The sequence below is a fragment of the Felis catus genome, chromosome X (genome assembly GCF_018350175.1).
Source record: "Felis catus isolate Fca126 chromosome X, F.catus_Fca126_mat1.0, whole genome shotgun sequence".
Lineage (NCBI taxonomy): Eukaryota > Metazoa > Chordata > Mammalia > Carnivora > Felidae > Felis > Felis catus.
The window spans coordinates 39,717,902-39,744,778 of NC_058386.1; the positions used below are offsets into that span (position 1 = coordinate 39,717,902).

Genomic DNA, 26,877 nt, shown 5'->3' on the forward strand with positions numbered 1-26,877 from the left:
CTCTGTTGGAGGTACTTAAACAGGGAAGGGTTCGTGTCCAAAATCTATAAAGAACTTCCCAAACTCAGCACCCCAAATCAAATCATCCCATGAAGAAACGGGCAGAAGACACGAATAGACGCTTCTCCAAAGAAGACATCCAGATGGCCGACAGACACATGAAAAGATGCTCCGCGTCACTCCTCATCACGGAAACGCAAATCAAAACCACAATGAGATACCACCTCACACCTGTCGGAATGGCTAACGTTACCCCTCAGGCAACAGCAGACGTTGGCGAGGATGGCAGGAGAAAGCGGAACCCTTGTGCGCTGCTGGTGGGAATGCCAACTGGTGCAGCCACTCTGGAAAACAGTATGGAGGTTCCTCAAAAAATTAAAAATAGAACCACCCTACGACCCAGCAATCGCACTACTAGGAATTTGTCCAGAGGATACAAAAATGCTGATTCAAAGGGGCACATGCCCCCCAGTGTTTATAGCAGCCCTATCAACAATAACCGAACTATGGAAAGAGCCCAAATGTCCATGGATGAATGGACAAGGATGTGGTATATATAATATATATATATGTTATATATATATTATATATATTATATATATTGTGTATATATAATATATATATATTATATATATACATGGTATACACACACAATGGAATATTACTTGGAGATGAAAAAGAATGAAATGTTGCCATTTGCAACAACATGGATGGAACTAGAGGGTATTACGCTAAGCAAAATAAGTCAGTCAGAGAAAGACGGGTATCATATAATTTCACTCATATGTGGAATTTGAGAAACACAACAGATGAACATAGGGGAAGGGAAGGAAAAATAAAGATAAAAACAGAGAGATAGGCAGCCCGTAAGAGACTGTTAAACACCAAGTATAAACTGAGGGCTGCTGGAGGGGAGGTGGGTGGGGGGGATGGGCTAAATGGGTGACGGGCATTAAGGAAGGCACTTTTTGGGATGAGCACCGGGCGTTATATGTAAGTGATGAATCATTGGGTTCTGCTCCTGAAGCCAAGACTAGTCTGTCTGTTAACTAACTTGAATTTAAATTAAGAAAAAAAAAAACAAAACAAAACAAAACAGAAAAAGCTATGCATGGGTTCGCCTGAGTGGCTCGGTCGGTTAAGTGTCTGACTCTTGATTTCGGCTCAGGTCACGATCTCGCGGTCCGTGAGTTCGAGCCCCGCGTCGGGCTCTGTGCCGACAGCTCAGAGCCTGGAGCCTGCTTCCGATTCTGTGTCTCCTTCTCTCTCTCTCTGACCCTCCCCCGTTCATGCTGTGTCCCTCTCTGTCGCAAAAATAAATAAACGTTAAAAAAAAAAAAAGAGCTATGCATGTTGTTCCTTTCTAGAAGCTAGAGATAAGAGAGTTCATCCATAGGTGGAACAAGACGGGACTTTCCCTCGGAGCAGATCACCACTTCAAGTTATGTGGATCTTCAGTAATTGTGCGAAAATGGCCCCAGCTTCTTCTCAAGTTCCATCCCATGGGTGAGATCTGCCCAACCTGAGGGTTTCCACTGGAAGTGAAAGATGGCAGCCAAGGGACCGCATGTGATGATTATCACGGGAGCTGCTTGTGCCGAGAGGCCTCAGCAGCGATCACTGTTTGACAAACAGGGCTGGCATGACACCATCAGGGTAAGGAAAGTAACGCCTTCTACAAGTTATAAGCGTCAGGCTCTATGGCCAGCCTTGTCGCAGACATTACCTCGGCGTTTGCAGGGACTTTGAACCTTTAGTTCTCTCTTGCCCTGGTGACGATCCTGGACATTTAGTGATTGCTTCACAAATGGCTTCCAAAAGTTGTGGAAAATTCCGTGGCGTTCAGTTTCACAGCCCATGCTGCCAAATGCAAATGGTAGGCTGTATCATCAAGGCAGCTAGTAAAATGCACCCATTTTCCAGAGAAGTGTACTAAGGTAAGAACCAGGAAACAGAAGTGACTTGTTAAAGATCATGCTGCTTACTGGTACCCAAGCCTGCTTTCATACCCAGATCTCAGTAGGGGATTTAAAATGATTGCATGGAGAGAGAGAGACAGACAGACAGACGCTGGGAGAAACTGGTGATTTCAGAGTAGGGTAGCATGTCCCAAGCTTGACCGACAACTGAAGCCTTCAAAGTGCGATAAAAATACAGATCCCTGGGGCACCTGGGTGGTTCAGTCGGTTAAGCATCTGACTTCGGCTCAGGTCATGATCTCATGGTTCGTGAGTTCGAGCCCCGCATCGGGCTCGCTGCTCTCAGTGCGGAGCCTGCTTCGAAACCTCTGTCTCCCTCTCTCTCTGCCCCTCCCCTGCTCACTCTCTCTCTCAAAACTAAAATAGACACTAAAAAAAAATACAGATTCCCTTGGCCCCATCTGAATAGGTAGGTCCAGTGGGGGCCTAGGACTCTGCATTTTTTGACAGGTGTCCTGGGTCATTCTTGTTATCAGGCAGGTGGGAGATGCGGGGTGTGGGGGGGGGGGTGGCGAGCTTTATTTTGGATGCAAACACAGTTGTGCACTTTGGATGGCAGAGTGTGGACACCTGGTGGAGAAACACTTCCCAGACACTCCTCAGACCGTTTGAGACCTTCTTCCAGAAGAGCGACCCTCTGAAGGGGGTGCTGTGCATGCCGTAAAAGGGATGCGGGGACCACCTTCAAAACCCAGCTGGATGAATCTCTCAGGAGGGAATCAGATGCCTGGAGGAGGGATAGGTGGCTGACCCCTGCCGTCCCGTCTCAGACCTGCTCTGTTTTCTTAGGAGGCTGGAACATCTCTTGCAAACAACGTCTCTTCCTCGGGGGGGGGGGGGGAGGCGAGCTACAGCTGGAAAGGCCTCGAGTGTCCAAGGGCCGCGTACTGACCCAGACTGCCCATTGGTCTCAAGCCACAACCCAGGGGGACAGGACCGGAAGGGGGGGGCTGGACTCCTAGACTCCTCCATTTTTATGCTTCCTATATTGGGTCAGGGATGGGTCAGGATGGCCCCTTTGGTTATCTTGGCCAGGAGATGGCTCCAGAAGTCACACAGCTGAGTTGTCCATTTTCACATGGTAGACAGGCTGGAGAAGTTGTTCACATTCGCCACTATGGCCTGTCCTGCTATCTCTTTGAGGACTGGGCACAGACCCAGTTTACAAGCCCCGCAGAACACGCGTGCAAAAAGCTTGGTGTGGCGGGAGGTGCGTGTTCTGTATTCAGTAAATGGTACAGATCATTGTCGCCCTCGTTGTCATCAACATCAACGACATCACTGCCACATTATAGACGCGCCTTCTAACCAGCCATGGAACTCTCCATGCACTATGTCCCCGTTTAGCTGAGGCTTCCCTTCCCCGGGCTACACGCCGGGGGGGAGGCCATCTTTGATGGGATCGGGGTGCCTGGTGTGAAAGACTCTGTCTTGGAGTTTAGATTTGGATTCCATCTGAGAAACAGGGAATGGGGCCGAGCTGTGGAAAGAAGGGGTGCCATGAGCCGGGGTGATTGGGCGCCCACGAGAGACTGGCTGATGTGCTAGACGCACGGTAGCTGGATGTCAGAGTTGCCTCGGGTCCCGGAAGCTTCCAGGCCCAGTTTTAGGCCAGGATGAGCCTTACCACAAACTCCTTTTCCAGAGAGTGGGTTCCCTGACTCTTTGCTCCCGAGCAGCCTGATTAACCCAGAGAAGGTGGCCTCGTTGAAGCACGAGGGAAAGTCAGTGGGTCCGGATCAGAATCTTGGCCCAACTGAGACTCAGTTTCCTTCCCTGCAAAAGGAGATGATGGTGCCTCTTCTGCCTCACAGGATGGCAGGAGGGCTCGGGAAGATAACACGGGTGAGTGTGAGCGCATTATCGGAAGATAATGCGAATACTCTGTAAAGTATTCGACGCGAAAGGGGAACCCTCTTGCCGTGCTGGTGGGAATGCAAACCGGGTGCAGCCGCTCTGGAAAACAGTGTGGAGGTTCCTGAAAAAATTAAAAATAGAACTACCCTACAACTCAGAAGTTGCGCTACTAGGGATTTATCCAAAGGATACAAAAATGCTGATCCGGATGAAGAAGATGCGGTTTATATAGACAATGGGATACTACTTGGCAGTGAGAAAGAATGAAATGTGGCCATTTGCAACAACGTGCATGGAGCTAGAGTGTATTCTGCTCAGCGAAAGAAGTCAGAGAAACATAAATCTATGATTTCACTCATATAGAGAATTCAAGGAACACAACAGACAAACGTAGGGGAAGGGATGGAACAATGAGATAAGAGAATGGGAGGCAACCCATAAGAGACTCTTCATCATAGAGAACAAACTGAGGGTTGCTGGAGGGAGGGGGTAGGCGGGCTGGGCTAAATGGGTGATGGGCACAGCATCAATTGAGGTGTATGAGTGAATCATGTTTCTCCCCATGTGCCGCGGCTCATCCAGGGTTCTAGAACCCTTTGAACAAACATCCCAGTCTCTAGCGGTGACCAGATTTTCAGAACCCAATCAGAGGACAGAGGATTTTCTAAAATTAAAACACTAAACAAACAAACAAACAAAAAAATTAAGTACTCAACACCTTGGGCCGCTTACAGCCGTACTAACCCCCAACTCGTTTCCCAGATTAATCGTCCCACTTGGTTCTGGATAACTTTTGGCTGTTTCCCAAATGCAAATATGACTCAGAAGACAAAAGATTTACCACCACCGGACATATTTGAACACTTGCTCCGATGGAAACAAATGTGTCGAAGAAAGAGCGCTAACTGCTCTCGGAAAGAAAATCTACGATGAGAAGGGTCGCTTTTCAAGGACATCGTCAACGGACCAGTGGAGAGCTTCATGTTGAAATGAGAATTAGTTTTCACTTGTCAGATAGAACCTGTTCTTTTAAGGCTTTACAGAACATAGAAATAAGGCAAATAAATACGATTTTTCTTCTTATTGTTTAAATTATTCCTTTTTTGTATGCTTATTTATTTTTGAGAGAGAGAGGGAGAGAGAGCACGGGCGGGGGAAGGACAGAGAGAGAGGGAGACAGAGGATCCGCGGCTGGCTCTGCGCTGACAGCAGAGAGCCTGATGCAGGGCTCGAACTCACAAACCGCGAGATCGTGACCTGAGCCAAAGTCGGATGCTTAACCAACGGAGCCACCCAGGTGCCCCCAAATAAATATTATTTTATGTGCATAAATTATGGCACACGTGCTTAAGTCACTTCCCCCCACCCCCGGCCCCCCTTTTAACCTTCTCCACCTCCTTCACCAACAGTTAACCAGTGCACTTTTTTTTCCCCCCATGCACTGGGAGGAAAGAAGTTTCCAAAGTTGGCCATCCGTGCACACTCATTGTGGGACATTCAAACCATTTCCAAGCAACCATCGTTACACGTGGGGATGTAGGAATACACTCGTAGTGATACCCGGGAAAAAAAAAAAATTGGAAGTCAGCTTTTCCAGTAAGAAGGCTGCCCTGCTCTGATTTGGCGGGATTGGGAGGGCTGAGGGAAATCTCGAACACGTTTTTGTTTTGTTTTTAAATTTTTTTTTTCAACGTTTATTTATTTTCGGGACAGAGAGAGACAGAGCATGAACAGGGGAGGGGCAGAGAGAGAGGGAGACACAGAATCAGAAACAGGCTCCAGGTTCTGAGCCATCAGCCCAGAGCCCGACGCGGGGCTCGAACTCCCGGACCGCGAGATCGTGACCTGGCTGAAGTCGGACGCTTAACCGACTGCGCCACCCAGGCGCCCCAGAACACGTTTTTGTTTTTAGTGAATTCACTGTTATCAAGCTCTCCTAGCACCCAGGGAGAAGAGGAGAGCGTTCGGGTGCTAATAAAGCCCCGAGTGGGTTTTCTGGATACACACCCGAACACCTTGTACATGATTTAGTTGTTAAATATGCTCGCGAAGCAGGGTTTAGGTTAATTATGTATCAGAGTTAATCAATGTGTCATAATTAAAACAGCGATGATTCACTGGCTGTACCCGTTGTTCTGGATAATTAAGTCGCAAGTTACTGAACGTTTCTTTGAGCTGCATTGTATTTATTCAAAACCAGGAAAACCCCCTCGGCTTTTGTTATCACGAGAAACAGCTCCCAGTTCTCTCCTACTCCAGTAGACGGATCTCTGACCCCCTTTTACTGACGTGCTTTCTGATCGTCTTGTGTTTTTTGCTTTTTCATCTAAACTTTTTAAACCAGCCAGCACAGCGATTATTTGGGAGAAACCATTTGGCTGATTTAAAAAGTTTAGATGTCTAACAATGTCCTCAGGGGCACCTGGGGCTCAGTTGGTTAAGCGTCCGACTCTTGATTTCGGCTCAGATCACAGTTCATGAGTTCGAGCCCCATGTCATGCAGTTCCTGGCACCAGAGAAGGGAGGGGACTTTGTACGGTAGGTGGTCCCTTCTTTCGATTTGGCTTTGGAACCCGTGATAGGGTAGATTTATCACAGATTTATCACTTCCCCATGAGGAAGTTTCTCTCCGCTACAGATTGCCTGGGCTTCTCAGTTCAGGGTCCATACAGGTCAATCACTGATGGAAAGTCGGGCTCAACGAGTAGAAACAGAGACAGGAAACAAGCCAGGAGCAGGTCGCGAAGTTAGAGTTTGCTGTGGATCAACTCAGAGTGGACAACACACCCAGGAAGGTTGTGTAGATATAAAAACAACATTAATTTAAAAATTGGGGCGCCTGGGTGGCTCGGTCGGTTGGGCGTCCGACTTCGGCTCAGGTCACGATCTTGCGGTCCGTGAGTTCGAGCCCCGCGTCAGGCTCTGGGCTGATGGCTCAGAGCCTGGAGCCCGTTTCAGATTCCGTGTCTCCCTCTCTCTCTGACCCTCCCCCGTTCATGCTCTGGCTCTCTCTGTCTCAAAAATAAATGTTAAAAAAGATAAATAAATAAAAAATGAACAGGGAGGCTGAGGGGTAGAAAATGTTTCCCTTGCACAGGAAGGTCTGTCTCTGGCTGAGCTCTGGTTTCCACGGAAAACAGGGCCTCTAACTCTGGGTGACATCCTTTCCTTGCGGAGGGCTTCTGTTTGCTTGGATTCGTGGTACTCTGCGGTTTCTGCGTTGAGCCCTGGTGGAATGTTCGAGAAGTTCTGTTTGAATCGATGGACCAGGTTCAAAGGAGAAGAACGATGAAGAGTTCCCCCCCCCCCACCCTCCAGAGGGCGCAGTGGGTGGCCTTTTCCTTTCTCATGCCTCTACCGCGGCTCCTCTGCCCGAACGGGCCTACAGCCTTCACCCCAAACTATGAAGGTGAAAAAGTGACACCACGACAAAGTGGTTCGGAGCATGTCCTTTAGAGACAGGCTGCCGGGGTTCACATCTCCGCTGTGTCACTTAACGACCTGGGGGGAGCTCTTGAATTGATCTGTGCCTCAGTTTCCTCATGAGTAACTGAGGGAAAAGAGTTAAGGAGACCTTACGACCCATCTTCTAAACCAGGATAGTTTTGAGAGGGAAAGGGATGATATGAGTAATTACATCGGCACGACAGGCATACGCTGGGACTGTCTCAGGCAACCCTGAAGGTATGGTTACCTTAATAATTAGGGCACCCACCTTATCCGGGTGCTGGGGGGTTTTAGATCTGTGCGAAAAGTGTCTGGTGTGGGGCAAAGGCTCTATAAGTGTTTGTTGTTGTTTACCCCAAAGACAGCACCTTTCCCTGTTTTTCCCACTCCTGTAAGTGAGCCCGTGATTCTCCTTGTCCTCCAAGGTCTGGGCCTGTTTCCTCGTCTCTTTATGTGGGCACAATGATGGCTGCTCAGCCTATACCAAGGACATCACGCCGTTGCTTGGCTCTCATGGGACTCTGGACATTGTAGGCACCTGATACGGCTTTCCCGAATGCGTGATGAACAGAGACTGTGAAGGGCCTTGCGAACACAAGAGACTGTGGTCAGGTCGGGGAGTCGATGGGCTCAGTGGTCATACACCCCTCATTCATCAATTTCACAAGCTATCATCAGATCTCTGGGTAGGAAACGAGGTTGCTTTTGGAGGGTCCAACAAATGACCTCCACGCTGTGACTATGATTGACCCCGGACTGTCTTTACACATGGGAAAACCAGTTGGGAGCCCCGGGAAACCCGAGGCAGAGAGGTCTGGAAGTAATAGTAACAGATGGGAAATGAGTGTTATTGTCTTGTTCCCCATTTGCAGAGGCCAAGCGGACATAAAGGGTTGGTCAGGTTGGGCACGCGGACAGGAAAATCCCAGCATCAGAAGTCAGCCTTGGGGTCAGCCTCCAGCACTGTGTCCCACGGGCAGGTGGCTGGGCCCCTGACGATCCGTTGGCAGAGCCCTTCTCGAATGGGCACCCGCCCACCACCTTTCTGACCGCAAGCTGTCTTCTACGGCGCTTGTCTTCATGCACAGAGAAGTACATTCCACGCTGGGTGACGGTAACGCTGTTTTAGTGGCCATTTCACTTGGTGACCAGCGCAAACGCCAGCCTGCGAGGTTCTTTAGGAGCTGGCAGAAAGGATGGCCTTTCCGGCGACACACCCGCGCGTGGCTGTGTTTTACATCCTCTGATGACGATAGCAGCCGCAGCTAACGTCATCGGGGGGCTTGCTCTGTTTCGGGCGTGGCGCTCTGTGCCTCACATGGGTTGCTTTGGTGACAGCCCACGGTGAGGATTCTGTATGCCAGGATGTTTAGGGATACTCAGGGTTTCCTACTAAGTGCTGGAGTTAGGGTTCGAACTCAGGCCCGTCTGAGTCCCAGACCAGACCATACTGGCCTCTTGCGTGGGCCCCTGCAGCCTCCGTATTAGGCCTTCTCTCCCAGGTATTGCCAGGTGGTCATGACCTGGATCCCAGGTGTCCTTGTTCCTCCAGGAACCCTGGGCATCAGCCGGCCGGTAGCAGATGCCGTGCATCGTGGATGTGCCCTCCCCTCCCCTCCCCCAACTTTCTTCACCAGCAGCTGTTGTATGTGTATGGCCCTGTCTTACTTTTGCTGTCCAGCCGCCCCGACCCCACTCTAGACTCTTGTCCGTCCACCCTGCCTACTCCTTTTTTAGGCCCATTTCTGGAAAGATCCACTGTCCTTAAGCCACGTTCCTCTAGAAATGCAAATGCTGGGGCGCCTGGATGGCTCAGCGGGTTCAGCGTTTGACTTCGGCTGCGGTCATGATCTCACGGTTCGTGAGTTCGAGCCCCGCATCGGGTGAGCTCGAGCCCCGCATCGGGTGAGCTCCAGCCCCACTTCAGTAAAAAAAAAACCAAAAAAACCCACGAGCCCCGCTTCTCTCTCTCTCTCTCTCTCTCTCCACCCACGCTCACTTGTGCTCTCTTTCTCTTACAAAAAAAAAAAAAAAGAAGAAGAAGAAAAAGAAGGCGGGGGGGGGGGTGGGAAGAAATGCAAGTTCTCAGCCCCTGCCCCAGACCTGCTGAATCAGAACCCCTGGAGCTGGGTCCCAGCGATGCCTGTGTTAACAAGCCGTCTGGAAGATTCTGCCGCAGGCTCAAGTTTGAGAACCCCTGTACCCCTGTCTTACAGAATGAACTTCAACACCTCCCTGCCTCTCAGTCCTGCCCTTGCGATGTTACCCACTGCTGTTGACACAGACTGTGATCACGGGGCTTGACACTTTCTACGTCCTTAACAAGCAAATCCTGGGTCACGGACTGATTGATGTGCCAGGGCGCGCTTACTTGGGGTGTCTGCTCCAACCCACAGTTCCTGAGAGGCTGAGTCAGGTGGCCGGTGTCTGCCTCCAGGTGCCTTAGAACTTTCTAGTTTCCATGAGGTCCAGAGGGATGTACTTCCAGCACAATAAGTCCCCCTTTTTTTACTTTAATTGTTCTAAGGTTTCTCTTTCTTTCTTTCTTTCTTTCTTTCTTTCTTTCTTTCTTTCTTTCTTTCTTTCTTTCTTTCTTTTTTTTATGTGTGTTTAGTTTTGAGAGAGAGAGAGAGCAAGAGACAGCAAGTGGGGGAGGGGCAGACAGAGAGGCGGACAGTGAGCCCGGCGTGGGGCTCGAACTCACGAACCGTGAGATCATGACCTGAGCTGAAGTCAGAAGTTCAAGCGACTGAGCCGCCCAGGTGCCCCTCTCAGGAGGTTTCTGATCGCTGCTTAGGTTACAAGCAAATGTTTCCCTTTTGGAAGACATGTATCACTGTGGTTCCGTAGGTGACTGTCTTAGCTGCACTCCCCACTGTGTGACTCCTGGCATCTGTGTAGCGGAAGCTGTGATCAGGGCTCCTCCTTTCCTTGCCTACCTGGGCTCCTTGCTGTCAAACTTCCGGCCGCCAGAGGCTCACTTGGTGGCAATCGTGGTCCCCTCTTCCGTGGGGGGAGCGAACGTCTTCGATGACCCTGCCTGTGGGGTTGGTGGCTAGCTTCGTCCTATTGGAGTCTCTCTCTTTCTTCCCACCTCATGCTCCGTCTTCCCCCATTCTGGGGCCCCAGGCTTTGCCCCTGAGGGATTTGTGAGCTGCTCAAAGCTTCTCACTGTGGCAGATGACGTCATCGTGGCGGCGGCAGGCAATTCAGCTGATAGTTGGGACAGACAGGGCAGCTGATGCAGAGTAAACCACATTATTTCATGGTCTGTCATTCTGATTCAGGCATGCCAAGGTTGGTCATAATTCTCCACAGGGCCGTTCCATTTTATGGGCTGCTGGGTTCCCTGCCACACCCCGCCCCCCACCTTTCTTTTTGAATCAGAAGACAGGACACCGAGTGCTTCTGACAACTCATTTGAGCGTGCAAGCTTGCAGAAACTTCCATAGGAGCTCAGTGCCTTCTGCCGTGCAAAGGTCCTGTGGTTCAGGAAGCTCAGACAGAATCCTGATTGTCAGGGAAAGCTTCAAACTAGCCTTGTGCTCGCCTGGGGGCGGGGATGCCAGGCTTCTTCTCTCCGGCCCCTCTCTGTTGAGGTTGTACCACCCGTATCTGTCACGGTTCAGTCAGAGAGGCAGAATCACTAGGTTCTTTGTTTTTAAAAGCAGAGATTTGGCCTCCCACAATGACAGGAGTAGGTGAAGCAGTCTCTGTGGGGCTGCTGTCCCCCTATCTGATGCTGCAGCTGAAGTCCACAGGCAGGCAAGATCAAGGACAAGGCTGAACCCACCAGCACAGACTGGAGCTCACGAGGCTGGACTGAAACCTATGTCAGATCTTAGCCTGATGCTGCGGTGACCTGTGGAAGCCGGGGTCCCGTGGGATGGAGCTAAACCCAGCCGGGGAGTCAGAGAAGCTGAGGCCACCCTGTGTGTGAGCGACGAAACGGTCACTCTTTCCCTTCTGCCGTCCAAAACTCCCAATCAAATCTTGAAACAGACATCGACGGGGAAGGGAATTCTGGGAAATGCAGCTCGGCCCCGCCCAGGCGACACCTGACAAAGCCACTGCCGCGCATTGACCTTTCTGTGGGTCTCGCCCGGTGACTTTTCTCTTCATTAACGATATAGGAGATAGTACGAGATGCAATATTAAGTTACAGGGGAACGTGCCACGATCCACGCATTGAATATTTTTTTTTTAATTTTTTTTTCAACGTTTATTTATTTTTGGGACAGAGAGAGACAGAGCATGAACGGGGGAGGGGCAGAGAGAGAGGGAGACACAGAATCCAAAACAGGCTCCAGGCTCTGAGCCATCAGCCCAGAGCCCGACGCGGGGCTCGAACTCACAGACTGCGAGATCGTGACCTGGCTGAAGTCGGACGCTTAACCGACTGCGCCACCCAGGCGCCCCCACGCATTGAATATTTAAAGATTATTCTTGTAAGTTTTCAACTTATTCCACCTACTATTTGACTTATTTTCATTTATTTAGTTTTTAAAATGTGTTTTAATTATTTTTGAGAAGGAGAGCACAAGTTGGGAAGGGGCCGAGAGAGAGAGGGAGAGACAGAGCAGGGGAGGGGCAGAGAAAGGGAGACACAGAATCTGAAGCGGCTCCAGGCTCCGGGCTGTCAGCACAGAGCCCGACGCGGGGCTCGAACCCACAAGCTGCGAGATCATGGCCCGAGCCAGACGCTTAACTGAGCACCCAGGCGCCCCTGGACTCATTTTTAATGAAGTTAATATGACTAGAGGAAAGACTAGAAGAAAGAACTCCAATGGGTTAATGGTGGTTGCCTCTGGGGGGGCAAGGGGTGAGTTGTGATTTCCCCCCCTACTTCCTTATGGGTTTTTCAATCTATATACTTTAGCCATTTTTATAATGAATATATGTTCCTTTGATGATTAGCAATAACATTTAAGCATTGAACATGAAAGGAAAGATCTGGTTTTGGGGGTGACGGGTGACAGGTGGCCGGGGTGAGAATGTGTCCGGGAACGGAGTGCTGGGGAAGAAAGGGACAGGTCACAGGGCTCCTTGCAGCGGGCCGGAAGTGGTGTCCTCCAATCCCACGGCGGGCGGGGAAGGGCTGGCACGTTGTGAAGGGGAAGGGCTGGGTTGGAAGAGCTCTCTGTGCACAGCCAGGGAGTCGGAACAGAGGGGAGGCGATCTGCCCCGGGGACCTCCAGGGGGAAAGTGTGCTCAGGCAATCCGATGGCCTCCAGACCCGCGAGCCCTTGAGGAATTCAGCTGAAACCGACAACCGAAAGGGGAGGCCTTACATAGAGCGCTCGCTACTGGGCCATGGGCAGGATATCTGGGAGGACCGGGGGATCACATGGACCCAGGAACAGATAGACTTCTTTAGACCAGAGCCCCGGGGGAGGACCATAACTTTAGGATGACAAGAAGATGCCAACTTCGAAATGCTAGAAGGCCGTTCTGTTTGTTGGCTAATACCCAAGTCATCTATGTCGTCGAAACTGCCTGCCCCACGAGAAGCACACAGGCCGTCCACTGTCTTGTCCCCAGGATTGGAAAATGCCAGTCCGAAATGTCACCTGCTGAATCTGAATAAATGATGGTGTGCAGAAGGTCTCCACCACATCCAGTGGTGCCATTTTGGGGGCCCTAGATGCACGGTCACCCCGGCCCCCTGACCTTCCCAGAAGCGCTTCGTAGGGAGGCAGTGCTGACCCTAGGAGGAAGAGTGATGGAAGGGGGATTAGTCTCTGCACTTCACCTCTCCTTCTGGTGTCTCACCTTCCCTTTGAAGTACAGTCCTCGGAAGTGCTCAGTCCAGCTTATCAGGCAACCCCCTGGAAGAACCACCCCTTGTTGTCCCGAGTAAAAGGCATCTACTTCTTCCTCCCCTGCCCTGGGTCAAAACACCTTCGTGGTCTCTTTTCCAAGGCCACAGTGGAGAGATCAAGCCCTGGAGAAGGTTAACGGATAACCAGGTCACCATCCCTCCTCACCTAAATCTGGTAGACGTTTCTGGCAGTGAGAGTCACATTCCAAGGAGTAGGGACCATGATACTTTCGGACGTGTTAACACCTGGGGCAAGCCGGTATAGAGGTTCTTTGGGAGAAAGTCAGGATCTTCAGGCTCTGAAATCCGACGGCTTCTAGAGCTGACCAGGGACTAGGCGCTGGCTTGGACTGAGAGTCACCCTGAAGCCACGAATAGCGAGTGGTGAATGATGTCCCATTCATTCCCTCATTCTATCACTCCTTCATCTCCCAGACTTTTCTGAAGTGTCTACTCCATGTCAGACATGCGTGAGGGAAGACATTGATGAATAAGATGCATCCCTGGGGTGCCCGGGTGGCTCAGTCAAACGTCCAACAGCAGCTCGGGTCATGATCTCAAGGATCGTGAGTTCGAGCCCCGCGTCGGACTCTGTGCTGACAGCTCGGAGCCCGGAGTCTGCTTCCGGTTCTGTGCCTCCCTCTCTCTCGCCCCCTCCCCCGCCTTGTGCTCTGTCCCTTTCTCTCTCTCTCTCTCAAAAATAAATAAACACTGAAAAAAGCTAAACAACAACAACAAAAAGATGCCGTCCCTGCCGGCAAGCAGCACCCTGTCTGGCTGGAGAGGCAAAACCCGAGAGACAGAAAACCAATGCCATGTACTCTATAGAAAGTGCCTTCCTGGTCTGCTGTGTGTTAGCAAGTCAGATTCTCCTCCGGCTCCCAGGCCAGGCTTCCTTCCTTTCATTTTTGCTGGTCGGAAAGCCACAGGTATCCCCTGCACTTCCTTCAGCCTTGAAATAGTATCCCAAATGCCAAAGCCTTTGAGAATAAGGTGAGATTTTCAAAAGCAAGAAAGGCGGCTTTAATAGCTATATTTAGGATTTGGATAATATGAATGCAATAGCACCAGTTTTTTTTTTTTTTCCCCCTCTCCTGGAAAGTAGATCATTCTGAGATTCCTAGCTCTGATCGTGGCAGAAACACTGGTATCAGTAAATAGCTCTAAAACCTGGACGAAATATATAGAACAACAGCTTGTGGGCATTGGATCACGACCAACATAGGGCAATGGTTCTGGAGAAAAAGAGTGCCCATGAGCCAAACCCCATATTCACACTATCTTCTTTCCCTGAGGGCATTTTCCAAGCGGCAGTGCAGGGTCTTGCTGGGTAAAGGAAACAGTTTGGGGCTGCCAGAGTAGCTGGGATTGGGTGGGGGGGGGCAGGGTCCTGTAAAAGAGAAAGCCACAGAGAAGGACCCCCTCTCCCCTCCCGCCATATATGTAAAAGTGGCGGTCAGGTCTTTGGCCACACACTGCTGGCAGGATGGAGGCTGGACCTTGGGCATCTCAGCACCCTGGGCTTTGAATCGGACCTCAGCAAGTCCTACCGTGTCCGTGGTCCAAGGAACATGTGCTAGGAGCAAAAGCAAAACTGAAAAAGATTTGCATGAACCGAGTCTAATGCCCAGCCTCAAAAGGACGAAGGCAGTGGCTCTCAACCGGCGGACAATTTTGGACCCTACGAGATGTTTTGCAACATCGAGAAACGTTCTGAGTTGTCACGGTTGGGGGTTGTGAGGCTACTGGCGTCTAGTGGGCAGGGGCCAAGCACGCTGCTAAACACCTTACAAGGCACATCCTCCCAACAAAGAATAACTGTCCCCAGATGTCAATAGTTCCAAGATTGGGAAACCCCGGATTTGGGTCATCTGCAAGCAACATCGTTGGCTCCTGGAACAAAACTCAACAATCTTTCGTGGAAGGCGATGTAATTCGGAACCTCTACAAAACTCCCGAAAATCCGGCATCTAATAAAAAATTACCAAAAAAAAAAAAATGTGAAGAAGCAAGAAAAACTGACAATCAAGAAAAAGGAAAACAACCCACAGAAGTGGGAGTAGAACCAGAGATCACCCAGAGTTGGCACGTATGGAATTCAAAGTAACTATGATTAAGATTTTAAGAAAATGGGGGAAAAGACCGATAAAATGAATGAAGAGGAGAGAATTTCAACAGAGAATTGGGATTTATAAAAAGAAAAAAAACCCCAAATGACATTTAGAGATACACAGTGCAATATCTGAAATTAAGAACGTAGTGGCTGGATTGAACACCAAACTGGGCACAGCAGAGCAGATGATTAGCGAGCTGTATATGACAGATGACTCGTGGAAGCTTCTAGAAGTACATAGGGGAATACGTTTAGGATCGCGGGGTAATCAGGATGCTAACAGCATTAACTTTAAAATACACAGTGAATACATTGGACTACACTGAAATTTAGGATTTCAGTTCATCAAAAGATACCATTGAGAGAGTGAAACGAGGAGAAAATGAGGAGAAAGTGAACTAGGAGAAGATATTTGTAATACACATACCCAACAAAGGGCTCGTGTCTTAGAATGTAAATGCAACTTTTACGCATCAGCAAGAAAGGCAGGTGACCCGATAAAAAATGGGCAACTAAACCCAGCGTTTTACAAGGGACGAAGTCAAAGCGGCCAATACATCTACAAAAAGGGTCTCTATATTATTAGTTAGGAGAGAAATACAAATTCAAACCACGCAACGAGATACTGCCAGGCACCCACCGAGATGACGAAAATGGAAAAGTAACAATATGAGTGTTGAGGGCGACGGACGCGGGACAATGGAACTCGCTTCGGTACAACCGCTTTGGAAAACTGGTAGTATCTATTGAATGAGTCCACATGTACATGCTATCATCCAGCACTTTTAGCTCCGTAAGTATACTGATGGTCGCCAGTTGACATACGCAAGAATGTTTGCAGCAGCTGTAATTCACAATCGCCCAAACTAAATACAACCCTAGTGTTCATCAACAGCAGAATGGATAAATAGCGACATCATCACACGGCGGAATACTATACTGCGATGAAAAAAAAAACCCAGACTACGGATTCATGCAACAACATGGATAAATAGTACAACACCGTGCAGGATATGTACTGTGTGATTTCATTTCAACGAAGTTCAAAACCAGGCAAAACCAATTCATGGTGAGTTAGGTCAGAATAGTAGTTGCCATTGGGGGTGGGGTGGGGTGATCAATGGTTCTGGTTTGCTTAGGATTGAGAAGTTTCCTGGGATGTGGGTATTTCAGTGCTAAGCCCAGGATAGCCTCGAGAAAACCGTGCCATTGGTCACCCTGGGGGGGGTGTCTTTTTAGGGAGGGGACATAAAAGAGCCTTCTGAGGGGCTGGAAATGTTCACAGTCTTGATGTGGATCGTGGTTACATGAGTGGATACATGCAAAACTTTAGGTGTTCACTGAAGATTTTTGCATTCAAGTATATACTTTCTCCTTTGATTTTAAAACTTTGAAAATAGCTATATTTTATAATATAGGATTCATTGAATGAAATCATCCTAGACCAACTTCAGTTTTTTTCTTTGACCTCATTATTTGATTTTTAATCCGAGAAATGCAATAGACTTAGAATATATTGACTTCAGCGAGCCATTCAACAGTAATGAGAATTAACGGATTAATCCTCATCAAGAAAGACTTTCTCTTTCTCCCTGATCTGTTTAACATTTTTATTTATGACTAGGACCTAGATAAAAATTGCTTTCATCAACATAAGATGATGATACATAGTTGGGGTGATAGTGACAATGATAAGTAACAGAATCAAGTTGACAGGCTCTTAGAGTAATGGATTTAATCTAAGAAGGTCATATATAACCGGATAACTAAAAGGCTGTGTTTTTCAAAACTAAAATCTAGCTGTGGAAGGGGCTTTAGCTGACACAATGTTTAATATGCATCAATTTGAGGGGAATGACCTAGATAGGAAAGGGAATTGGGGATTATCTAGACTGGGAAGCCAGGATTTAGGGGGCAAATATATGGGAGGGGGAAGTGTCATATGTAACTCCAAGGAGTAAAAATAATTTAATAATTTAAATGAGCGAAAGCCACAAGAGGACAGATTTGAGATGAACTTTCTAATTATTTGGTCGGTTCAAAGAAGGAATCGGCTGTCTCTTTCTTTTAATTTATTTATTTTGAGGGAGAGAGAGAGTGCGTGAGAGAGAGCAAGCACGACCAGGGGAGGGGCAGAGAGAGAGGAGAGAGAGAATCCCCAGCAGGCTCCAAGCTGTCAGGGCAAAGCCCGACTCGGGGCTCAACCCCATGAACCGTGAGATCATGACCTGAGCCGAGATCAAGAGTCAGATGCCTAACTGATTAAACCACTGGGCGCCCCAAAGAATAGGCTGTTTCTGAAGATAGTGAGTTTCCCAATTTGTTTGGCAACGTAAAAGATGCAAAGATGTTGAGAGTTTCAATTGGTAAGATTTCAAGTTTCTTTCAACCCCAAAGGTGTGGTTCAGTGGGTAGAGATCTATGTCGATCTTTAACAGGTTGATACATTGTTCTGCGGTTTGCTCTCTTATATGTAAACCAGGGGTAAATAATCCACTTATTTCATACTTAATCTAGCGAAACGGTTTACAACTCAAGCCTTCCATAGAATTCTCGGTAATCCTTAAAGAGAAGGGCTAAAAAAACTGGAAAATTTTTATTGTTATAAGTGGCCCTAAGTCAGGACCAAATTGACATGTAATTCCTCATTTTTATGTCTTTTTGTATCATTACTCCTCTGCATTAATGGCCAAACTTGTATCGACAGCTGCCTAACACAACAATGGAGCGGTTTCCAGTTTTCCTCTGAGCAGTGATTTAGCAAAGGTTAAATCATAGATTGGGGGTACATAGAGTTTTTATCATTGTTATTTTCTCGATATAATTACAATTTCAGTTATTTGTGGCTCCAAAGATAATGTTTTGAAATTCCGGGGTTGGCAGGGTTCTTTTTTCTCCCCCTTTTTGTTATTGTCAATGTCTGCTGTCATTGGCTTTTAATCAGAGAAAATGGTCTGTGATATTTCGACGTTTTCAAATTTATTGAGAGGTTTTGTGGCCAAATAATAAACAGTTTTCAGAACACCACCAATATATCAATCAGTTTCAGCATCGGTTTTTTCGAGTGAGAACCTTTGTAGATATCTATTATATACTATATAGTTTAACCTCTGTTTACTTAATATTATGTGGACATGTGTAGAGGCACAGCCAATTATCAGGCCGCTGAGCCAAGCAAAAGCATTCATTCCAGCATATGGAAAAATAAGGATATTGAGAGGTGCCTGGGTGGCTCAGTTGGTTGAGCGTCTGACTCTTGGTTTCGGCTCAGGTTATGACCTCACGGTTGTGAGTTCAAGCCCCGAATCGGGCTCTGTGCTGAGTGTGGAGCCTGCTTGGGATTCTTTCTCTCTCTCTCTCTCTCTCTCTCTCTCTCTCTTCCCTTCCCGATCATGCTCTTTCTCTCTCTTTCTCAGAGAAAGCTGAAAGCCTGCTTTGAAAGCACGGCCTGCTTTGGCTGGTCCATCTTGATGATTGTCCAGGCTTCAGTTAGGCCTTGGCTGGGGGCTGCGTCTATTCTGCATCTGAGCCCTTCGGGAGGGAACCCCTGGTGACTCATCTCACACCTCCCTTCCCTGAGTCTTCTCTTGCCTCTTTCTAATTTCCCAACTTGTTTGTGTCAAGGTGGGGAACACCTTTCACCGTCTTCCTTTCACTCATGAGCTCCATCAGGAGTCATTTAGGAGTCATTTGAGCGTGACGGGCTGAGTGGTCCGTCAGTCCTTTTTCTATGAGCCTTCCATACAACGGAGGCCTGGAAATTAATAGGTTAGTCTCTACCCCATGCCAGATAACCCGTTTGCCCCAAATGCCAAGGTGATGAGGTCTCGGTGGCTGTAACCCTCAACAAACCCCATGATTCAGTGTCTTAGTTGTTTCAGCTGCCCACAATTCCGTGACTAGAAGGAGAAGGTGGGTGGGGCGGGGCTCAAGCCCAGGCCATCATCTCTCTCCAGTTGACTCCCGACACCCCCACGGGCAACAGGCAAAGCACCAGGAAGACTTCCCAAGGGTCATGGCGAGCAGGTATGTGCTGATGTTCTGGGAATATCGACCTACGTGGGACTGGCGAGGCACTTTTAGTAGCTTAAATTTCCTTTTCTACAAATACTCATTTCATCTTTGATGCCCAGCATCAATCAAGTCATGTCATGTTTAAAAAACAACGAAGGTTGGGGCACCTGGGTGGCTCGCTTGGTTAAGCGTCTGACTCTTGCTTTTGACTCAGGTCCTGATCTCACGGTCGGCGAGTTCAAGCCCCGCCATCGGGCTCCACGCTATCATTGGGGAACCTGCTCTCTTCCTTCTCTCTCTGCCCCTCCCCTGCTCTCTCTCTCTCTCTCTCCCTTTCTGAAAATAAATAAATAAACTTAAAAACATAAAAATAAAAACAAGACGGTAACTTTTTGGAAAGGTCTTTGACCTGGTAGCCTGTGACACATGAAAATATTTACACTCTGGAAACTAGCTGTGAGCCCAGTATAAAATTTTCATCTTCCTTCAAACACTTTATCATAACCTGTCTTGTATCACAGTGGGTCAGCTGGGGCCTGTCCCTCCCCAGTGTCCCTCTCCCAGAGTGCAGGGACCTTGTCTCCACACCTTTATGCCCTCTCCCCGGCCCTAGGGTAGGTCTCGCAATGACCCCTGAAGTGTTTTCGGATTAAGTTTAAGCAAGAATGAATTTTATTTTAGTGTTTATCTCTCAGACCATGTTCTGAGTAGATGGCCAACATGCGTTTTTGCTTAATGTCCTTATTTCCCTTATTCTAGCTATTAAAAAAAATAATTGAGACGGAGGAAGAAACATTGCTGGCCATCCCTGTTTAAACAAAGCTGCCTGGACGCTCTATGCTGCCATCTAGTGGGAGAAAAGGATTCAAGGCCACGGAATCCGGTCCCGCGAGAGGGCAAAACAGGGTCTGTGTTTAGAACAAGGTCAGCGACGCCAGAGTGGAGGGGATGGGAGGGACACACGATGGGGGATATGTGTTTTCCTCCCATTAGCCACGCACCGCCGCCGAGGGTGGCTGCCTCTTTGCACTTGGCATAATAGAGGAGGAAGCCTTCTCTGCGGTTTCTCGAACAAGCACATCACGATAAACTGGGTGGTGTCCTTGGCTGTGATTCTATCTGTGGGCTAGTAATTTAGGCTGTGGGACATTCCCATCAGAACAATGCCGTTTTTAGAGGAGAAAAGTCATGGTTTTATTAGCATAAGTGACACACACACACACGCACACGCACACACACACGCACACGCACGTAGACACAATGCATTGTTTCAGCCTCTGGCTGATTTCTGGTCCTGCGCTATCTCCTTAATCCAAAGCAGCACTTGGCCCTACAGGAGGGAGACGCGGGGTCCCTGGCTCAGCCTCTGATGATGACTACTGGGGCTTTTCATCCCAGTCGACTTTATTTATTCATAAGCAGAACGCACACTCAAGGTTCTGTGGGCCCTGTCCCGGTCACATCCCCCTTGCCTTCAATTTTCTTTTATTTCTTTGTTTCCCTTCTCTCCCTTGCCGTTCCTCTGAGCAAACCGGTGAGTTCCTCGGGGCCCCTTTTTCTTTCCCCAAACACACACCAGCACTCGTGCGCGCGCGCACACACACACACAGAAGCACAGTCTGGAGGGCCCTGGCCTAGATCTTTGTTGGAAAGTGGCTTTTGAGAAAATCAGAGAAAACCCACTTAGGTCACGGTCAAGAGAATCCCTGGGGCCAGCAGAGCTGTTCAGCCAAATCTGGGACAAATGATCACTCAGAAAGAGGCTGCTTGGGGGGCGCCTGGGTGGTTCAGGCAGTTAAGTGTCTGACTTCGGCTCAGGTCACAGTCTCGCGGTTCGTGGGTTTGAGCCCCGCATCGGGCACTCGGTTGACAGCTCAGAGCCTGGAGCCTGCTTCGGATTCTGTGTCTCCTTCTCTCTTGGCCCCTCCCCCACTTGCACTCTGTTTCTCTCTCCAAAATAAATAAACATTAAAAAAATAAAAAATAATTAAATAAAAGAGAGAGGAACAGGCTGCTTGCTCGGAACATCGAGAAGGATTCTGGGGGCACATCTCGGTCTTGTGGGGGGAAGAACTCAGGGATGTATCAGGAAGGTGTGATGGGTGGACGAGAAGGAGTATTACCCTATGGGCTTAACCCAAAAACGGTTTCTTGGGAGGCTAACAGTGAGATGCTGTTAGCTGTTAACATCCTGGCTCGAATCAAATTACTGGATTAGCTGCCCATCAGGGCTCCAAAGAAATACACTCACAGAATTGGTGAAGTTTCTTTGGGGCTGAGTCTCCCTTTTTTTTTTTCTTTGCTTTGTTTTTAGGTGAGATGCAATTCACATAACATGCAATGTACAACTTTCATTCTAACCATTTTAAGGTATAAAATTCAGCGGCTTTTAGTATCCTCACAAGGCTGTACACCTATCACCACTCTCTAACTCTGGAATTCTTCCATCACCCCCAAAAGAAAACCTGTACCCATTCAGCATTCTTGCCTAATTCTCGAATTCGTGCCCTCTGCTCCTGGTGGCCGCTAATCTGCTTCCTGTCTCCATGGATTTGCCCATCCCGGACATTTCCTATAAATGGGACCCTCCAATATTTGTCCTTTTGCATCTGGCTTCTTTCACTCAGTGTAATGTTTTTAAGGGTCATCCGTGTCATAGCAGGTGTCCGTTCTTCACTCTTTTTTACGGTCAAATAATATTCCATTGTATGGATATAACCTATTTCGTGTTATTCCCCCCTCAGTTGATGGAGGTGTGGATTGCTTCCACTTTTTGGCTACTGCGGAGAGCGCTGCTCTGAAGGTTCACGTACAAGTTTTTGTGTGAACACACGTTTTCAACTCTCGGGCAGAGAGGTGAGTTTCTCCCCCCATCTTTGGTGATGACGGATCCATCGGAAACTGTCTGGTAGGTGAGTTTTGTTAAGAAGAAAAGGGCAGGAATTTCGGTGCTGCCCGGATGAGGGAGGTCTGGGAGGGAAAGGACAAAGCGTCTCTGGAAAGGAGAACAGGAGAGGGAGGAGACGGTGCCAGACGGGATGCCAATAACCTTGAGCTTTGGTGGGTGGAAGAAAAAGGGGGTTTGTTCCGAATTTATAAAATGGCTGCTGATATTTTTCTGTTTTTTTGTTTGGTTTTGTTTTGTTTTACAACGAAAGGAAAGATCTCTGGTGGGGATGATAAGGTGGGTTAGCAGAAAAGCAAAAACGGTTATGGCTTCGGCAGTGTCGTAGGGGGAAGTCCTGGGCTTAAATGCGAGATCAACTGGTTAGTGAGCGAAGGACCCAAGTCAACAGTTTGTCCTTCGCTCTCTTCCAGGGTGTCATCAGAACATAACATGCGTTGCTTTGCGGTGGTTGTTGGTGTTCGAATCTGTCCTCGCTAGTGGGCCGCGTGCGCCTGGGGGTGGGGCTTGTGTCGCAGTCATCTCTGTGTCCCCAGGTTACAGCGCAGTGTTGAGACTTGTTGACCAGAGGCACCGGAAGCGGAAGCCCTGTGCTCTTCCTGGTTCTCTGTTCCTTCTCATTTTGCGGCAGCTTTTAGCGGCAGAGTCGGGCCTCAAGGCCAGTGTCCGGGCCCCAGAGATCTATTACCAGGCCCTCTACGATAATCCCCACCGTAGTGTTATTATGGAAATCTCTGGAAGCTGAGGGAAAGAGGAAGCTTTCTTCAGTTCAGAGCCTAAGGTCAGTCTGGCTCCTTTCCGTTGGGGTCTCAAGTGTATCCTGAACACCGGGATGCCTTCTGGTATGTTGTCCAGGTCCCAAGTGGAGGTCGTCTGGAACCAGGGTCTTGGGGGAACTTTGTCCTTCGGCACGGGACCTGACAATGATGGGGGCAGGAAGAGGTGATGGGGTTTTCGAGGGGCTCTGAGACAATGCCTTGTGTATCTTGTTTTGTTCTTCCTGGGGACTTCTGCTTGCTCCTGAGCACATACTCGAGGCAAAGCAGGAAAGGTCTCATATCGGTTCTCCTGCGCCTCAGTACTTGAGGGCAGCCTGCCAATGGCAGATGGCAGGTACCCAGGCCAGCGTGTGGAGGGTCTGTCGGCGAGTGCAGAAAAAGAGGTGCGGGGAGATCGTGCCTAGGGTGTGGACCCTGGCGTGGGCTTTGTTATCTGTCTTCTGTCGCCAGGTTCCGCTCAGCGTTCCGCTCCCTGGCCTGGGAACAGCTTGACTTCCTCTGGCTCATCTCTCCTCACTCCGGTGCCAGTGACATTCACAGAGTCTAGAGTGTAGATTGGTAAGCTCAGCGTCAGATGACGGCCATATTGTCAGCCACTCGATTCCTCCTGATTTCGAAGCGGTTTCTGCACAACCTAAGAGCGAAGCCAGATGGCCTTCTCACGCCTCTTCCTTCCCATCTTTGCTGAAGGGGAGCCCCTCCTCAATCCTCTGGGGTGGCATCTTTGCCCCCAAGAGGCCCAGTGGGGGGTGTGTGGAAGCACATGGGCATGATGGGGGGACGATAGTGCAGGAGGGGAACAACGCGCGATACGACAGCACTGGCAATTTCCGAGGCAGCCTACTCGTGCGAGTGAGTGGGAGCTCTCAAATGGGAAGAGGGAGCTGGATTACCAGAGCCTCCTTCTGTCGTGACTCAGATTGGGTTCTTCTTTATGGTGGGAAATCGATGAGAATCTGACTTTCTTTTTCTTTCTTTTTTTTTTTTTAAATTTTTGCATTTGATTTAAATCAAGTTAGTTAACACACAGCGTCATCGCGATTTCAGGAGTAGAATTTAGTGACCCATCGCTTCCACATGACAGCCAGTGCTCATCCCAACAAGTGCCCTCCTTCGCGCCCGTCCCCCATCTAGCCCATTCCCCCACGCGGCAACCCTCTGTTCTCTGTACTTAAGAGTCTCTTATGGTTGGGGTGCCCGGGTGGCTCAGTCGGTTAAGCGTCTGACTCTTGGTTTTGGCTCATGACCACATGGCATTGTGGGTTCGAGCCCCGCATCAGGCTCTGCACGTACAGCATGGAGTTGCCTTGGGATTCTCTCTCTCTCCCTCTCTCTCTGCCCCTCCCCAACTCGCGCGGTCTCTGTCTCTCTTAAAATAAATACATACGCTTAAGAAATTTTTTAAAGTATTTATTTATTTTTGAGAGAGAGAGACAGAGAGAGAGCGCGAGCAGAGGAGGGGCAGAGGGAGAGAGGGACACAGAATCCGAAGTAGGCTCCAGGCTCTGAGCCGTCAGCACAGAGCCCGACGCGGGACTGGAACTCACGAACTGCAAGATACCTGAGCTGAAGTTGGACGTTTAACCGACTGAGCCACCCACGCACCCCAAATAAATAAACTTAAATAAACTTAAATAAATAAACTTAAATAAACTTAAATAAACTCCCTCTCCGTTTTTATCTTACTTTTCCTTCCTTCCCCCTATGTTCATCTGTTTTGTATCTTAAATCCCACATACGAGCGAAATCATCTGGTATTTGTCTTTCTCTGACTGACTTATTTCGCTTAGCGTAATACACTCTGGTTCCAGCCATGCAGTTGCAAATGGCAAGATTTCATTCTTTTTGATTTTTGAGTAATACTCCATTGTGTGTGTGTGTGTATGTGTGTGTGTGTGTGTGTGTTTTGAGAGAGAGAGAGAGACAGAGTGTGAGTAGGGGAGGGGCAGAGAGAGAGGGAGACACAGGATCCAAAGCAGGTTCCAGGCTCCGAGGTGTCAGCACAGAGCCTGACGCAGGGCTCAAACTCACAGACCGCGAGATCATGACCCGAGCCAAAGTCGGACGCTTAACCGACTGAGCCACCCAGGCACCCCTATACCACATCTCCTTTATCCATTCATCTGTCGATGGCCATTTGGGCTCTTTCCATACTTTGGCCATTGTTGCTAGTGGTGTTATACATGTGGGGGTGCGTGTGCTCCTTCGAATCGGTATTTTTCTATCCTTTGGCTAAATACCTAGTAGCATTATGGCCGGGTCGTAGGGTAGTTCTATTTTTAATTTTTTGAGGAACCGAGGAAGCTGATTTCCAAAGCGGGCTCTCTGGCTGGTGAAACAGGTTGTGTAGTGAGACCTTCCAAGAGAGGGCACAGTCTGGGGGTTGGCCTAGGTCCCCTGAGAAGGTCGTAGGGAGGGTTGGTGAGGGTCATCCCGTCGGATCTTCAGACCAGAGGTAGCAGCCAGAAACCGTTTGCCAAATGGCTGCTGGGGGTCGCATCGGCGAGCATGGAGGATGACAATGGGAAGGGTCCCTACCACTGAACCTGTTAGGTCACTGTCTTCCCACGAGCCACTGTTTTGTGGCCTTGTTTGGTCCCATTTCCGGTAGATCACGACCCCTCTTCCCCCACCCTGAGATGTGAGGTGGGAATAGACACCTCCCCCCCATCTCACCCCTGTGACCAGCACACTCACCTGCACCAGGTCCGGCGTGAGGCGCTTGGCCTGCAGCCATTTCTGGAACCTTCCTGTTTTCCGCAGGACGCGCTCGATGCTGCAGGTCTTTGGGGCTGCTGCAGAGGCACAGATTCTCCCGTCCGAGATGTCACTTTCCTGTTTGCCGACCAGCCTCGAGATCTCCACAGGGCGCCAGGTTTTGGAATCATCTGAGTAATTTGCAGGGTAAGAAGGTAGGGGGTCGGGAGGCAGTCCGAGGCGGGAGGCCAGCCGGCTGTCAAACCTGGAAGAACAGCCCTTTTAGGCTCTGCCTGGAGCCAGAGGGACGGAGGGGGGGCCGAGGAGGGACTAGCTGTTCTTGCCAGAACCAGCAGGGCCTGGGGACGGGGAGACAGGAGACAACACCCAGTCTGCTCCATTTCTCCTCCTTACACGGGGGCGCTCCAAACTCTGCGAGAACACTACTTTCCTTTCCTCAAACTCAGGAGGTAAATATGTGAGGCCAGAAGAGGGGACATAGATGCATGCCAGACGCAAACTTTCTCCTCTTCATGAAGCTGGCACGGAAGGACTAACCATGGCTTTCTGAACTTCCTCTCCAGGTAAAGACAGCAGCTTTACACATGCCGGTCCCTTAGGATTCTCCTAATACCCCATCCCCACTTCACAGATGGGAAAACTGAGGCTTCTCGAGCTCACGTACCTTGCCCAAGGTCAGGCGATACGTTGCCAGGCAGAGGGGCAAACCCAGGGCCCTCTGTCAGAAAACCCCAGGGTCTTTCCCCTTCCCTACACCAGTTCTAGAAACAACCTACCCTCTGACCACTGGCTGGGTCTTGGAAGCATAGTTCGTGAAGAGGCTTCTCGGCCTTCACTCGGACGAGCGCGGCTCTCCATATCCCTCCCCCAGAGGCCCCATCAAATTTGCTCTCAGTTGAAAGATTTAAGTCATCCGTACCAACCAAGTCACAGGGAGCGGCGGCTGCTAAATGGTCACCAAACCCAAAAGCCATCTGGGATCCAGGAAGGGTGTAATTCCAGGGGAGAGGCACTGGCCTACGACCTTGACCCTTTTCTCCAGTCATTCTTCTAGCTGTGTGCCAACATTTCCATTAGGGAAGAATATTAAATCTTCTTCCGATTTATGGATGAAAAATTACCAAGGCGCCATCTACTCTCATGATTAATAACATTTGGCTTGTAAGATCTGCTCTATATTTAATTGAAGGAAGAATCTTTAACTTCTTGCTATCAGACATTATGGGACAACCTCTTTCTCTATA

The 26,877-nt window shown here is 49.1% G+C and overlaps 1 protein-coding gene across 1 annotated transcript in view; it reads right to left on the minus strand.

Moving 5' to 3' along the window:
* The window catches only part of DIPK2B (divergent protein kinase domain 2B), a 46,537-nt gene that overhangs the window by 13,124 nt on the left and 6,536 nt on the right, over positions 1-26,877 (minus strand). Inside the window, exon 2 of the mRNA XM_023248930.2 lies at positions 25,613-25,877. Within this exon, the coding sequence (XP_023104698.2) occupies positions 25,613-25,877 (265 nt within the window). The remainder of the gene's footprint in view (positions 1-25,612; positions 25,878-26,877) is intronic.